Source organism: Aythya ferina (assembly GCF_964211825.1).
Source record: "Aythya ferina genome assembly, chromosome: Z".
Lineage (NCBI taxonomy): Eukaryota > Metazoa > Chordata > Aves > Anseriformes > Anatidae > Aythya > Aythya ferina.
Window position 1 is genome coordinate 25625860 of NC_140299.1, and position 17246 is coordinate 25643105.

General features: G+C 36.0%; 1 protein-coding gene across 6 annotated transcripts in view; it reads right to left on the reverse strand.

Moving 5' to 3' along the window:
• The window catches only part of IQGAP2 (IQ motif containing GTPase activating protein 2), a 125525-nt gene that overhangs the window by 1109 nt on the left and 107170 nt on the right, over positions 1–17246 (reverse strand). For all 6 annotated transcript variants that reach the window (XM_084503819.1, XM_084503817.1, XM_084503815.1 and 3 more), the window contains 11 exons: positions 16977–17117; positions 16575–16659; positions 14156–14388; positions 12461–12593; positions 9722–9824; positions 7969–8110; positions 5281–5368; positions 4259–4471; positions 3489–3649; positions 2537–2680; positions 316–424 (listed from right to left, as the gene is read on the reverse strand). In XM_084503819.1, coding sequence (XP_084359945.1) covers positions 316–424; positions 2537–2680; positions 3489–3649; positions 4259–4471; positions 5281–5368; positions 7969–8110; positions 9722–9824; positions 12461–12593; positions 14156–14388; positions 16575–16659; positions 16977–17117 — 1552 coding nt within the window. The remainder of the gene's footprint in view (positions 1–315; positions 425–2536; positions 2681–3488; positions 3650–4258; positions 4472–5280; positions 5369–7968; positions 8111–9721; positions 9825–12460; positions 12594–14155; positions 14389–16574; positions 16660–16976; positions 17118–17246) is intronic.

Genomic DNA, 17246 nt, shown 5'->3' on the forward strand with positions numbered 1-17246 from the left:
CCCATTATAAGCTGTCAGTAACAGCAAGCTGGAAGAAAGATAGACTCCTGTGTATTATACTCTTGCATAGGTATTTGCTCCTTGCCACTGCTCTAATATGCCACTTGGTTTGATGCAGTTTGATGGTCTCTCTAATGTATGTCTTAACCCTACTCCAAGCCCAGCATCCTTCACAGATTACAAAATCATTCCCCCTATGACCTGCTGCCTTGCAGTGACTGAATAGTTCATGGATTTAGAAAAAGACTGAAAAATTCCTATTTAGAACAAATGTGAATGTGGTTATAGAACACAGTGATAAAATTCAAACTTTACCTGGAAATGGAGCTGCACTTTTTCCATCTCAACCCCCAAAAATTTTGCTTTGATTTCAAAGTCACCCACTTCTTCTCCAGGTGTTATATCAAACATCACGTTCTTAAACCTTAAAACAAAGAACAGTAATTGAGTATGTACGATATGCAGTTTTATATACTCCAAAGACTCCATTGGTTTTATATACTCCAAATATTGGAGTTTTATATACTCCATATATTGGTTTTATATACTCCAAAAGTTTGATAGAAACCCTGAAGAGCTGAAGAGCTCTCTCTCACACACACAAAAACCTTTTTGTGCAAAAAAAAAAAAAAAAAAAAAAAAAAGCACAAAAAAACTTTTACAACAAGCAGTGTTTTCCGTGACATATTCATTTTGTAAGCATAGCTTTATCTCCTCCCAGCAGCAGAAACCTTTAGGAACCATAGAGTAATTTTTCCACGAGAGCTGTTGGACCTCAGCTGGGCAACAGGAAGACTGGTAGAAACGTCAGCTTAAACTTTGCACCTAGCACCAGCTCTCATGTATCATCTTGCTGCTAGCTAAGCTGTACAAGTAATGTGTGAGAAAACACACTGCATATGAACAGACACCAAACACTAAACCAAAAAAAAAAAAAAAAAAAAAAAAGCCAACCAAAAAATTTAAGTGACCCTTAGAAACAAATCCCACTGCTTTGAACAGGAAGGATGCTTTTTGCCCAGACCAGTGGTTTCGGTATAGTGCAACAACATAACATACCAGGTAATCTAGGAATTGTTCTCATTGTTTTAGCAAATCCACTGTGTAGAATCACATAGTCTGATGGAGAACATCTGAGTTTTAGTAGAATTTATTTGGCTATACCAGAGTTTGGCTATATCAGCTGGTGGGTAAGCCTGTCCTTTCTCTCCTTTCCTTTTGTACCCCACAAACTAAAATCTGATCACTTTTTTTCTGACCTGATTTATATAATGCATAGTTAAGGTAGGATGCATAAACAGTGAAATACATGGAGCACAGGGGTCACTGAAAAATATTCATGAAACTGTATGCCATGTTGCATTTCCCATCCTGTTGTAATATGCTGATCCTGCAGAACTGCAAGCAGAAGCTACTACTACCTTCACATGGCAGGTTCAACTTATATACAGAATCACAGAATCATCTAAGTTGGAAGAGACCTCCAAGATCACCAAGTCCAACCTCTGACCTAACACTAACCAGTCCTCCACTAACCCATATCACTAAGCTCTACATCTAAACGTCTTTTAAACACCTCCAGGGATGGTGACTCCACCACTTTCCTGGGCAGCCCATTCCAATGCCTAACAACTTAGAACAGGTCTGTCGAGTGGTCTTCAGAAGGTAAGAGAAGACTAAAAAAGGGTGTCTTACTTTAACATGAAATCTGCTTTGGCTTTGTTAGACTAGGGAGTGGACATTTTAACTTGATCTATCAGTTATTATCTGAAGATCACTAGCATAATGTTGCATGAACCACACCATCACTATTGCAATATCTTCTTGGAGGCTTGTCTCGTATACTTGTAGTATGGCATATAGCTCTTAACAGTCCTTTATACTGAGAAAAAAATTGCTTGTGAGAATTACAGAGAACAAAGAGGAACAAGTGTCCACAGGGCACGCAGATTTGTTCTGCCACCTTTGAGTATCATCTTGCAGGTGTACACAAATCTCTGGTGTCAGTTTTGCCACTGTTGACAAACCTACTTGGAAAAAGTTGCAACCCAGAAACCTTTTCCAATGTAGAAGCAAGATGGAAAGATGCATAGGGTGGAAGAGCAGCTTTATAATGGATAGATACAACAGGGAGGTTAAACTACCACATACATTCCCAGTTTGCCATAGTTGGGAAGCACAGCATATGAGGTATTTACTCAGTAATATGAAAGCATTTGGTCAGCAAATGAAAAAGTATGTTACAATTGCTTAACAAGTCAGTCCTTAGTGAACATGCTGCCTAACTCATACTAATCCCATCTAAACTAATGCCAAAATAGACATATTCCAGTATCTTACTGGAGTAGTCATATAGCAAGGTACAAGGATAAAAATTAATCACAACTATTAGACTTTATCTTTTTCCTGAATGATAAAAAAATCTGAAGGTATTTTAGGTGCAGTGCAGGAAATTGCAAATAATTTTCACAAAAGACAGACTCCTGAGGGAGTTGGTGATTAGAAAATGCTCTCAATTGTTTTGTGCCACACTTACTGGTTAGTTTGAAGATCTTCAATTTCTAGGATGACACCCTTTTCATGCAGTCTTGCAGCAGTATACTTTAATGATGCCTGCTTCAGTTTTTTGCTTCCCTTTACCTCCTCTTTTCCATCCACTTTAATTGACCTCCTTGAATTTCTGGGAGAGAACAAAAAATGGCTTGTAATTAAGCTACCAGCACACAAATGTCTTTTATATTTCAGCTAGTCTTCTAGCTTTATTTTTTCTTCACTCTTTGCCCTCCTAAGTAGCTATTAAGGAACAATCCAAGAATTAGAAGGATTTTTGGCACCTGAAGTAGTCTAAAATATTTTTGTAATTATTTTGAATGAACATTTACTAGCACTTATCTAAATTCTATTGTGAAAAGCAAACCCAGTCTAAAAGAGTTCACAATCATCACTTAAAAGCAGCAGTTTGGAAGCATACAGTGACATAGGTATTAAATAAGGTTGATCGTTAGTGTTCCTTTTTGGACCACTGAGAAAGCTCCTGTTCATGCCATTAAAATGCTTTTATTTTGACACCTTAATGGCCCTACTAGGAGTTGGATCACAAATGAGTGGCTGCATCATTCATGAAAAATAAGATGTTTTTTTATTTATTTCCCCATTCTATTCTAAAGACAAATCTATTCAATGAAGGAAGAAAATCAATAGTCACTTCCCAAAGCTTCATGACTTCAAAGGATGCTAGTAGACTTGCAAAGTAACACTAATTAAATATATTGAAACCATATTATAGGGAAACAGTCCTCCTTAAGGAAAAATTAAATAAATGTATGCCTCATTGTTTAAGGATTTTTGGTTAGCTCAGTGGCAACTCATATGTACTTTTAAATCTGTGGGTTGCCTACCCATTGGAATCAAAGATTCCTACTACAAGACCTGCTATCCCTCCTAATAAAACACATTAAAATATTAAAAGACAAGAAGAATCAACTCACTTTCTTGTTAAGTTGTCTAAACAAGTTTTTATATAGGTGTTGTAATAATTAATTTGTTCTTCATAAAATGCTGTCTTGGAGTTAAGTGCATTCAAAGTCTGCTGGAGTTTCACCAGTTCAGCTTTTCGGTGATGTCTGTATCTTCTTTGATTCCGGATATCCTAAAACAGAAGATTTAAGCTTATTATGCAATAAGCTTATTAATTAGATATATTGACTTTGGGGAAGTTAAACAGTTAGGCATTGGTTGGAAAGGAGATTGGACAGGTGGTTTGAAACTCTCTCTCCTAATGCATGATTGTCTCCATCTGGTGACAGCCCCTCCAAGCAGACTGCTGTCACTGGGCACCTCAAAACCCTAGGAAAGCCCAGCAGGTTGACAACTGAAAAGCTAACCTTGTGGATGTCTGCACCAAGGCCCACTCAGTCCAACACTGGCTTTATGTCTTCTGTGGGCAAACTTATATCCCCTCATTCAAGGTGACTACAAATAGTTGGAGCTAAATTAATTACAAGTTGTGGTAGCCTGAAATTTATTGTGGTCTTCAGGACACTACAATAAATCAATGAAGTGTTCAAATAAGAAACAAATCTTAGTTTACTGATTAACTGAGAGGCAGCATGCTAATGCACAACTACCTGAACTGAATAATGTGGAGCAGTAGCCTTTGCTATCCAGACTTAATATCAGTTAACATGTCTAGCTAGAATGGATTTGAGCTAGATACCTAAAAAAAATCATCAGTTTAGAAGAAGCATGTTCTATTTACCTTAGCAATCTCATTTATAATTTCTTGGTACTTAGTTGCTGAAGACACTAATCCTGCTTGTTCCAATGTCCGGAGATTTCTCTGAATTTTCCTTTTCTTTTGTTCTATTGGTAGCTGCCCTTCTTCAAAAATAGACTGACTGTGCTTCATTTTCTCTGGAGTTTTGGAATCTAAAATGGCACGTTTTTCTACAAGTTTCAAGTGCTCAGATTCCTGGGTAAAAAGAAATCCAAAACATTTAGGGATACAATTAAGGATAACAGTTAAGAATTCAGATGCATTGAATTCTCACAGGAGATAAAGAAATGTAATTGTCTTTGTTTCTATTTTCTTATCAAATTGTCTAAAGTTGCTCAGTTTACTATTCCCTTTTGATATACCTTCAGTAACTCTTCACAACAGTCACGTTTCAATTAATATAAACATGTCTGAAATTAGCCAGAAGACTCACTGGCTTCATTTAGTTGTATGAAGACTGTCCAGGTCTCACAGGTGCCCCCTGCTTACACACACATTTACACACTCTTTAAACTAAGCTAAAAAGTGCATGTTATTGAGATGTGGCTTTGTGCGTCAGTATCTCCAGGGCAAATCCTCAGCTGAGAGCTCTTCCCACTCATTTCCTACATCAAAGATAGCTGCAGTTCCCAAGCCAATGTTTGCTTATATTGCTTAAGCAAATATACTAGGCAGCAAATAACTCAATATACCAAAGTTTACAAGAAAAAGAAAAATCCATCAGAGAATTCACCTCAGGCTATTTGCTTGCATTAGTACATAGGAAAGAAGAGGCCATGTTTACAAGTTTAAAGAATTATGAAATATATTATTCCAGCTGTTGTAGTTGACAGCAAGAATTAATATTCCCCCCTCCTCCAAGTTGTTACCAGTCCTACATGTAGTTTACAAATAGCAACAATGCTATTATTATAGTAAGAGAAAAAGCTGTCAGAAATCTGCTTTTAAATAGCTTTAATAAAATAGTTATTTTCTTCCCTATTCAGGCATAATATAGCACTTACCTGTTGCGCAGTGGCTGTTGTTTCTAATATTTCTAAGAGCGTATCCCCTGGCTGAGCTCGTATCACATCCACAATAAGTCTTTTGGTCCTTTTAAAAAGAATATATGGGTATTACAAAACAGTTACCACTGGTTCATCTGTGCATTTTATTTCTTTGACTGTAAAACTAGCAAGCATGCCCTTTATGCTTGGTAATACAAGTATTTCTTCGGTTTTATATTCCAGATCTTCCATTGATCTGGACACTGAACATATGACTTCTACACAGGCAACAAGAGAAGTGTGTACATACTTTTCTCCCTTTTATTTTAGGAAATATCTAACTGGTTAACATAGTATAACAGTTACTGCTAACATAATAAAAACCAAACCAACAATATAAAAAAGGATTCTAATTATGATCATGACAGCAGGTTGGAAGGTCACCTTTCCAAAGCCTGAACTATGCAGGTACATAAGGATCGTATCTACTAAATAAAGTGGAAAGGCACTCAAAGCTGAACTTTTGAAGGAATTGCACAGCAGACACTACTTAAGGGGCAGATGTTTCTTTAGTGGCAACATATGGAGCACTTCCTCACTAAAAAAAAAAAAAAAAAAAAAAAAAAAGGAAGCTGTTGCATGCTGATATGTAAACCAGTTCTTTTTTGGTAGGAGTTTATCTATAATACTTCAAAGAATGTCTTATTACAGAATTCTATTAATTCGGAGGACACCATTACAAACAAGATTTTTCCTTCACAAACTCTTGGAATTCCCTCCAGATCCCCAGAAAACAAAGAAAAAACAACAAACAAAACCACCAAGATCCCCTAAAATTAATTCACCTGTGTTACATCAACACATTCCTGGCTTTCTCTGCCTGGCAAAACCTTTCTCAGCCTTTGGTGGTCACCACCACCATTAACAGTAGCAAACATGGGACAGTGTTACCATTCCGTGCACTTGAAACCTATCTGTATGCTGATATGGCTGGTAATACATGCATGCCTACTTCATCTCCTTTACACCAAACCAGCTCAGATTTCTTGTTTTCCAGAAGCAAAACAGCCTAGGGCTCCACTCCTCCCCACTCACGTACAACTTGGCATGCTGTCCCTATGCATTCAGACCACGTGTACTGGGCACCTTACATAACGTCTTCTAGACAGAGGTACCTGCAAATCTTTGGGCTTGTCACAGAAGCCTTAACAAAACCATTTAAAAACAAATACTTTAATACTTCTGTTCAAGAGGCATGTCGCTTTAGAGAAAAAAAGGAAGCTACAGTATCTGTGTTTACATCCCTTGTATAAACAGTTGTGTCAAGTATTTTAACTTTTTTTTTTTTTTTGCTGCAGTTTAACACAGGTTGCTATTTATTCTTCTGTCAGTTTGTTTACTAGATCTTAAAATGCCATTGAGATTACTTGAAAGCACTTATGCAAAGAAGTTAAATTCTGTTAATTTTCTTGCTATTATTTCAATGTATTTCCACACAATGTAAAGGATTGAGTATGATTTTAAATGTTTCTTTTGGCCTTGATTTTGAATATCTTCAGAGATAAAGTTAAGGGCTAACATATTAGTCTGACATAGAGGAAAAACAGAACAGTTTTTGTTGTTGTTGTTTGTTTGTTTTTAAGTGACAACAGCAGGCATATCCATAATAAAAACAACAACAAAAACCCACAACACTTTGGGAATAGCTCTAGAGCCCTGGTCTGTGGAACACCAAGTAACTAACACCATTCTGATTTGTTATTGTCTTTGCAGTCTTTTCACTGTCTCCAGTTTTGATAACAGGCTAGAGAAAAACTATTTTTTTGTTTGATTCAGATCAAATATGTAAAACTTACCGTAGAAAAACTCCTTTTCCTTTTAGTATAGATAACAAGTTTTTCTTGTACCTAACATTTTATATTTTTTCCAGACTTTGAACAAAGTCTGACTTTGAGATTGGACTGCAGACATTATAGCTAAGAACTTTCTTCAAAAGTAAAACTTCACATACTACCTAGTAAATTCTTTTTCCCTCTGTGTTTTGATTTTGAAAAAACTTGAAGTTTGTGTCTACACTCATAGTGCTTACAAGAACATTAGAGGGAAATACAACATAAGGATTTAAAGTGAATTTCTAGCTTTCTCACTTGTGTGTTAAGTAGAGAAGTAAACAATCCAATTCTCCCCTTTGTTGAAGTAGCAGCAGGATATAATATAACAAGCCTTATTCTGGACAAGTTTAAATAATTCTGAAGATGACACACAAGCCATTGATAGTATATGATTTTATGACAAAATTTTGGACTATAAAGTAGGTTATAGGTTATCCAACTACTCAGTCCTCAATCTGCAGACTAAATAGAATAAACATCAATTCCTTTAGTAAAGGAATAGAATAAACATCATTTCCTTTACATAAAATAAAAGCATGCACTATTCATACTAAAGTGACAGTCACATCCTGTTCCAGTGCCTGATGGCAGTAGGTCAGGGAAGTGTTTTTGTTTCAGGGGGAAGAGAAGACAGTTTCATAGTGTCCACCCCTTAAGCATCTAAACAGCTTTTCATCTCAACTTTCCCAAGACTGTGATGTTTTAAAGCAGAATTTTTTTTATAGCTTCCCAGAAAATATTCATTATGTATAGATTATGGATCCAGTCATTGATCAGTTATTTTTAAAAATACAGATTTTTGAGCAAAACTTACTTTATCATCAGGCTTTTAAGATCCTGATCTTCACCTTCTCGTAACTCGTATTTGCTCGTTAAAGACAGTGAAATCTCTGTTTTTGCAAGCTGATTCAGTGTGCCTTCCCTGTTGGGGTCATTGGGATCAACAGATCCTTCCCCTGTAAGAAAGGAAATATCTTTTACTTCAGTTTGCTAATTTTATGAAGAGTCAATGCATAAAACAAAATCACCACCTAATCATCACCTTATTTAATAACACACCCATTCCTACCATTAAAAGCAGTCTTTTTGGGGGGGAACACTGAATAAACAAAACCATAAACCATCTACTTATAAACTCAGAATATTTTGGAAATGCCTCAAATAATTTCCTTTTGAAGTACTGATCTGCAAGAGACTCACATCTTATTTTCAAAAGGAGAATGATTTCATATCTTTTATCCTAACTTGCAGTGACAGTGAAAAATGAAAGAGCAGTAGCTGTTTACCTTGAACCTGGTATTATCTGTGATGTTATAGCTACTTTCTAAACAAGAAGGAATGCAGTTCACTTCCTAATACTGTTGAGGCAAATGAAATATCAGCCACATTTATTCGTTACAAATTCAAATATATTTTTAAACCTCATTTTTAACTGGAAAAATAAGTCTCCAAATTAAAACTGGTATTTAAAAGTTTCTCTGCAATTTTGTGGCCATTTGTGGCCAAGAAGACCAAATACGAAGTTTAGGTTATTTAAAATATATATTTTTTTTCCCTGTCCGGCAATTTGAACAAAACCAGATCATTTTTAGAAACGCTAGTGTTTGGATTTTGTATCACAAATAATCTTCAGTACTGTGTGTGCTGACTGATGCTTGTTTGAGCCAGCAATGTGCCAAAAAGGCCAGTGGCATCCTGGTTGTATCAGGAATTTTGTAGCCAGCAGGGCCAGGGAAGTGATCCTCCCCTGTATTCAGGTCTGGTGAGGCTACACCTCGAGTAATGTGTTTGACTTTGGGCCCCTCACTACAAGAAAGACAGAGGCCCTGGAGCATGTCCAGAGAAGGGCTACAAAGCTGGTGAAGGGCTTAGAACACAAGTCCTACAGGATGTGGCTGAGAGAAGTGGGGTTGTTTAGTCTGGAGAAGAGGAGGCTCAGGGGAGACCTTATTGCTCTCTGCAGCTACCTGAAAGGAAGGTGTAGGGAGCTGGGAGTTGGCCTCTTCTTGCGTGTAACTAGTGATAGGAATAGAAGGAATGGCCTCAAGTTGTGCCAGGGGTGGTTTAGATTGGAAATTAGGAGGCATTTCTTCTCAGAAGGAGAAGTCAGGCATTGGAACAGGTGCGCAGGGAGGTGGTGGCGTCACCATCCCTGGGGGTGTTCAAGGAAAGGTTGGACATGGTGCTTAGGGACATGGTTTAGTGGGTGACATTGTTTGTAGGGTGATGTTTGGACCAGATGATCTTGGAGGGGGTTCTTTTCCAACCTTATGATTCAGTTAAAATTTCAGTTAGAAGCTCTTCACACATCTCAAGGGTGCTGTCAAAGATAGCTACCTGTATTGACTCTGCATCAGCTTTGATTTTCAGCAGGATCACCTATAGTCAAAGTGTGAATTCACTTTTGAGAATGTCACAGCAAGTGTTCAAAAAAACATGTTTACAGTAAATGCAGAATCTGGTAACATCAGAGAGATGAGAATTTGTGTATCTTGTAGTATTTAAATCAAGACCCCATTTAGTCTTACCCCAAATTGAAGTTAACCATGAGATGAAAAACAACATACCAAGGAAAGACTCTACATCAGGAACAGGTCCCAGTCCTTCCAGCAGTTCATTCAGCAGATCATTTGGCTCAGTGGCAATGGCATCCTGGTGTTCCAACAGTAGCTATAAACAAATGTACATAAAGACATAATTCCAAAAAGCCATACCAATGTCTTTATACTTGTAAAGAAATCTGGAGACTATATACTGAAAAAAAGATGGATTGTTATCAGCATTATGGAGGAACTAAAGTGGGTGGGAGGCAGGGGGAACAAGCATACACCTTTCTAGACAATGACTTCAGAATTGTTCTTGCAGTAAGGCAGCTTGCTGTGTTCCTCTGCAAGTTAACTTCAGTGCTGAACATCACAACTGAGAAGAAAAAAGTTTAAGATTTGCCTTTAGGGTAATAACACAAGCAGTACCTTTCAGTGTGGCATCCTGAACTGAGAATACAGAGGGATGAAGACAGGGTCAGTGGTTGCATAGAAATATATTTATTTTTTCCCCCTGTGTAACCATTATAGTAGCTATTTTGAAATACAATACTGTTAGTGATACCTTTCAGAAATACCTTTCAGTTTTATAAGTAAGAAAGGAATCTATACAGCACCTAGAACTATAAGAAACAGTAAAGCAGCAGTTGCATATTTATGAACATATTCACAGTAACTTTCATTGCACCCAGACATCTTCCCAAAACTAAGCCACAAAAATACGGGTGAAACAAGTTAGTAAAGACCATGGATGGGCATTAACGTTTTCCTGTAAACAGGTTCTCACTATTGATGATAAAGTGACCTCATATTGAGTTAGATTGAGTTGGCAGTGTTGATGACTGCAAAATCCAGCAGTTCATTTCCCATAGAAGTATTCCTTATATGAAAGCCTGATGGAAAGGCATAGGGTCACCAAGCTTCTTCGAAATTTAATTATAGCAAAGCATGCATAGAAGCCAAAAATTCCAAGATATTAAGTAGTTTAAGCACTGCAAGCTATTTTTAGAAAAAAGTTAATGGTTACTATAAACTTACTGACAACTAAAAGGTCCAAGACCAGAAAGCAAAGGCATGTAAGTGTTTCAGTCATACTAACAGGACAGTTAAGTGAGAACTATAGGCTTGTAACTTAATTTCTCAGTCTTAAGTGAGAATTATAGGCCTGTAATTGTTAATTTCTCAGACTTAAGTGCAGCAACTACCCTACACTGTACATAGCATTGAGTATGATATTATGAAAATAGCTGAGCAACTCTACTCATACTGAATAAAGCTCCACCATGCTTAACTGTATACAAGCACAGAATGAATACATTCACAGAACAAGTCCTCTCTCAGGCAAGACAAAAACATGGAAGTACCAAAAAAAAAAACAAAGCTGATGAATCTAACAGATCTCTCATTCCAGCTACACTCTGAAGAGTTGTGAAAAGAAAATAAGTTAAGCAGTTACCACCAGATCTGATGATAGAGGTCAGATTTGAGAACTTTTTTTTAAACTGAACTATGTATGACAAAGGACAGGATTTTTATGTACATCCTGTTACTCAAACTAATTTTGAGCTGTATGACCAGAATGGAAAGCTGAATTTACATTCATAGGGAAGATACAGTGGGAGAAGACAATTCAGATGAAAGCAGGAAGTTTGGTGGAAGAAGTGGCATTGGTAAAAGAAGATCATCTGCTAGAGTTACTGCACTAAAATAATGTGTAGTATTCCCACCTAATTGCTTACTTCCTGCAAGCAGAGAACTGTGTTGTGATATTATCAAAAAAGACCAATCTTCTTGATCTCCTTTGTTCAGCAATTTACTTTCATTAAGTTATTTCATATTTTATAGGATATTTTATCAACAAAACCAGAATAGCATAGTAATTTCAACTCCAAGGACATATTAGAGAAAAAACAACCTCACTAGATGTAATATTTGAATAAGACTAGTGTATAAATGTCACCAATGAGTGGCATAAAGGAATAGGTCTATGCCTTAAATTAAAAGAAAAAAGTAGATACAAAGACTATCCAGCATGTATGTAATTAGCAGACCAGGCTATAAGAGGATTTGCAATGTGGTATACTGGAAGTTGAGCACTTTTTCTATAGCATATCTGAAAACATAAGGGGAGGTTCTCTGTGGTACTTCCCTCCTCCTGCCTCCTCTCCCCCCTTTTTTTTTTTTAAGCTAGAAAATAATATTTTAAGCTAGAAAATATTATCCCAGCTTCATGAAGACCACGTGGAAGACATAACTTGTACCCTAAATCAAACTATGGACTGCAGTTAATCTATGATTCTATTATTCTATTCTTTACCCAGGAAAAAAGATCTGACAGGAAATACAGTTTGTCCTTCCTAAATCAGATATTTAGGTCTGCTTCCAACACAATGCATATATGATGTATGAAACAAAATACACTGAGATTTCCTGTTTTCCTAGCATCAAAGGAACTTCTTCAAACTGGGCTTACTTTCTTAACCAAGATAGGAAAGAGTTTATAAATATAAATAAGTTAGCAATATCACACTAGATGGAAACAAAAATGTTTTCCCATCATACAATGTTATATTCTCATTGTTATTCAAGATATTGCTTTTACATGGAAGCAGTCCTCTAGGAAAATTTAATACTCAATGTCAAACCATACTAGAGACTGAAGAAATTCTTTCAAAAGAAACACACTTTAAACTTTCCTCAGAGACTGTTATAATTATTTCATAACCTATACATTTTAGTCTCCTAATAAGTATATCCACTTACTGAATGGGTATTGATAATTTCTTCAATTGAGATATATATGACAGGTTTGCTGAGGGTCACCATATCAGAGTACTCATCAATATTGAATTTCTCCTCTGGTTCAGGAACATCACATGCTGCCTGAAAAAAATTTCTAAGAGAAAATGAGAGACAATAATTGTTAGCTATAAATTCTCTTTATTTTGGCTGTATTAAAAATATAAGCAAGTCTTCAATTTGCATTATATTTGTCTTATAATCTGCAATCTACTCTATATTGATGTGTAAATACATTGTCTTTGAAGAAAGGTTCCTTCAAACACTAATGACGACTTCCTGGACAGCTGGTGAAAGATTATTTTTGAGGTAAGATTTTTCTGCTGATTCTGCACAGACTGATAACTCGGCAAATCCAAAATATTTAGAGAAACCCATATTTAATGCTTAAGAAGTTATGAAAGGATTTCCACAGAAATACCCTCTGTTGTTATAAATGCACTTTGTAGTATGAAGTGTGCTGAGAAGAAATTATTTGAGATAACTATATAAAATTACCAAATTATTAAACTTTGGGCTACAAAATTTAAATCACTTCTTCAAATCAAACTGAGGTGTCATAAAATATGGCATTGTTTAAAATCCAAGGATCTTAAGAGGAGAAAATGCAAAAAATGCTTCAAGCATTATATCAACTTGGAGCTACGTGGAGAACAGAGTCCTACTTTACAAGACAATGATTTACTCTGAGCTACTAACGACTTCAGGGATATGCATAGACAACCAACAAACAGCAAGGTCCTCCTGCCAAAGGAACAGTTTGTTTTCTAAATTCAGAGGATCTGAATCTGAGCAGCTAGGATTAACCACCATTGGTATCTAAGGTAGGCAGGGCATTTCTGTTTTAAGTAAAGATCCCCAGAGAATCAGTCTAGTAAGAAGTTGGCTTCATTAAAAGACGATTTCTTTCTTTTGTAGTAATCAAAGGACTAGTTAGAGTAGGTTTTTTCCTTTATTAACCTTTGTTGATCTTGCTACACTTTCTACCCTATTCGTCATGTTTGTGTCGTGCCCTCAAATAATACCTTAAATAAACAGAGTGACTAAGGTTATGCCTTTGTGTTCATGGCTGATCTCTCAAGGAAACACATTATATGAACAGTACATTTGCTTTTATTAAGCATGGTCAATAAGCATGATTGTTACAAAAATAAGTCTGACACAGGGCAGAAGAACACTTCAGTATAATAGCAACCACACGAAAAGATGGTCAGTAATTCCAACAAACTTGTGTCCTGTAGTGTAACAAAACAAACAGTTTCCTGTGACTGTATAAAGATGAAAGAATAAAAATGAAAAAAGCAACTTTTTCTCATCAGTAAGTCTTTTCCTCAGACAAAACATTCAGCTATCCCACCCAACTGAGGAACACAAATGTTTCTGCTAGACTGTGAATCATTTCATGCTGCTTTCATAATCTGTATTTACAGTAAGGAAGTCTTACTGCAATGAAATCAGCAGGGCTGATTGGTGCTCCAAGTAATGCTCAAGAAGGAATACAACATGCTCCTTCTGCTTCAGCTTCCTCAGTGAGTGAGAATCCTTCAACATTCAACTTTAAGCAGGGTGTTATTATTTGCAGAATGCACAAACTAGTCTTCCTTACTCATCCTAGAAGAGCATTCTTACTGTATAGCTACTTGTGAGAGCCTTTCATACCTGAACTTCTGGTATGTCTGTGAGAGGTAAGCATTCATAGATGACAGATGTTCACTCTCTCCTTCAAAGAGCTTGTTAGAAGCAGCATGCTGAAGGACTTTTGCCACACAACCTAGATTCCTCCTCTGGTCAGGGTGTATCTGGCCCCCGGCTGTCATATCAATTATATCAAAACCATCAGGAGCAACAATGGCAGGGTTCATATAGCGATAGTACAAGAGGTTTCCAACAATCTGTAAAGAAAAAAATTAAGAGAATTTCCTTTTCATACATAATCACATTTTACAGAACATTATCAATCACTTCCAACTTAGACCATATGAACTGGTGGTAGAAAACAAGGAAAAACTCCTAGGATGTATGTGTTACCTATGTGTCCAACTGAAAAGAGTCTGATTTTTTATATGATGCAAGGACAGTAAAGTGCGCCATACCATAACACAATAAAAAAACAAGCATACATACTTCTGTGTACAGACATGTACTTTTTAAAACATGTTTCCAAAATATCAGACAGCTATGTATTAAAAAAATGTTTAGAAATGGAATTGCCTGATTTCAACTACATTATTTCCATTACAATAACTGTCTGTTTTTGACTGTCAGAAACCTACCAGACATATACTGGAATCTTCAAATTTATATTTAAACCAGCACCAGTAATAAAAACTACAGCTTATTTTTAAGCTTTGGAGTAACAAAGTGGGTAAAATATTCAATTTAAAATAGCCCTTAATTATCTAGTAAACTATTAAGGAAGAGAAAAATCAACTGCTTATCTCACAACAAATTCTTCCAACACTTTGGCAAATGTCTCAATAACACTTAACACAAAAACTGAATATCATTAAACACCAAAAAGCAAATTCATAAAAGAATAGAATCAATCTTTCGTCATAACAACTCTTCAAAGATTAGTATTCCGTTAAGCTCTAAGTCAGTTCTTATATTCATTGGATTTGCTCCACAGCAAAAATAAAAATATATATATTCCAAACTTTGTAATGAATATTTTTAGTTAAACAACACATCAATAATTTTTGTATTTAGAATTTGGGCCTTTTAAAGCATCAGTTATAGACTTTCAAAATAAGGTTTCAATTTGGTACTGCTAGGTATAGTCAAGCTAGTGTAAGGCATTGACTTGAACACATCAAGACACATACAACTTTCCTTCTAGATTTTGATAGGTTTGTCTCCACAGGTTCATTTTCTGAAGTGCAACAGACAGTTGCCAATGTTTAATGCATCTATTGACATTAAGAGACAAGTCTCAATGTCTTTTTTTTTTTTTTTTTTTAATTATTATTAAGAGACTAGAAAACACGTTTTCCAAAACTGCACTCTCTACAATGATCTTGCAGTAATTTGTGTCATGCAAATGGCTGTTTAATATCTTTCCTGGTCCCAGAAAAAGAAAGGACTTCTCCTTCTGCAAAGATCCTTAGTTTATGTGTAGTCACCTGTAGAACCTCCAGCTTGCACAAAGGCTTGAATGCTTTATGCTCTATTTTCTACTTATTTCTTATGTCAAGCAATACTTTTAACCTGTCTTGCTGAAGTGATGGATAGAAGTACTTCAGAAATGCTGTCTGGTGCCATTATATATACACACATGGCTAGTCCCATTGAAATGGATCCCTTGCAATTTAAAAACCATTTAAAAACCATTTAAAAATTTCATTAAAACCATTTCATTAAACCATTTCACTAAACACTAATAAAAACACCTTTACTGAAATATAAATAGTTGTAATTTCAGAGTTGTCAGTCTTTCAGTTCGCTGTTGGCTCATGGAGCAAGGCCCCTAAAGAGGCACAATGACTACGTGACAGGTTAGAGATGATCACAGTGCCTGTACAATACCTTCACTCACACTTCATTTGTGAGCTTCATTTCCACAACATTTAGAACTACCTTAAGTGTGTGCAATACAATGAAAGGACCTACTTGTAAATTTTTTTTAGAGCTCTTTCACACTGTCTTTAAATTAAAAAATTAACTTTTTCTAAATTAAATATATTACTTTTCATATGATAACTTCAGGGAAGAAAAAAAAAATAAAGACTACTGTGTTCTTCATGAAAGGACCTCTAGTGGCAATGGCAAAAATATAAAACCAAAAAGTATGATGATTCAAATAAAGACCAAACCTCTAAGAACTGTTACTAAGTTGACTATCTACAAGAAGTTGAGCAGTGTCATTAGGAATTGCTGAGCACACAGACTAAGAAATCTAGGTTGTGACAACAGAATTCCTTTCTCTTCCTTTTCTACCACCCCTTTAAAACCCAAGTAACACCAGATCCCTTCAGATAAATGCTGTTGTTTATCAGTTCATTAGAATGCTTAGTGTCAATAAAAATCCCCTTTGGCATCAAAAGAACAAGTGGCTGGTGGTTTGCCCTTGGAAGTCTACCTTTAATAGTTCATCTTCTGTTGCATCAGGGAATTTCTCATGGAGTGAGCTCTTCAGAACTTTGGCTATATATCTCATCCCATAGCTACAAGTGGAACAGACAAAAAGAAAACCTGAAAGACTTAGATGAAACAAACAAATCATACTAGTAAGCCAAGTTACTGGCTCTTTTGTCAGCTACTTAAAACACAAAACAAATTGTAATGGAAAATACAAGAAGTTTCAAGTATATGGAGACATTCACAAGACTAAAACAGAGTAGGAGTAGGAAAACCACTCCCTCTACTGGGGAAGTCATTGGAGATGCACATATCAAACCATGTAATTTGAAAGGATCACAATTGACAAGGTTTATATCAAGCTTCACCATTCACATGAACTGAACCTCAACTTAGCACTTACGGCATCATGTTGAGAGATGAGAATATGGATGTGAGAACTTTATCAGTTACTGCTCGCAAACTCTGAATTGATGATTCCAATTTACTGACTACTTCCGTGTGTGTTAATGCTTGTTCCGTAGTAACATCATATGGCAATTTGCTGTAAAGGAAACAGACATTAAACCATGCTAAGCATATCAGAGAATAAACTAGATTTATTTATTTAGTTTTTGCCTCATAGGAGTCAGTGAACAGAAAAACACAAATACAGCTGAAGTTTACAAAGTAA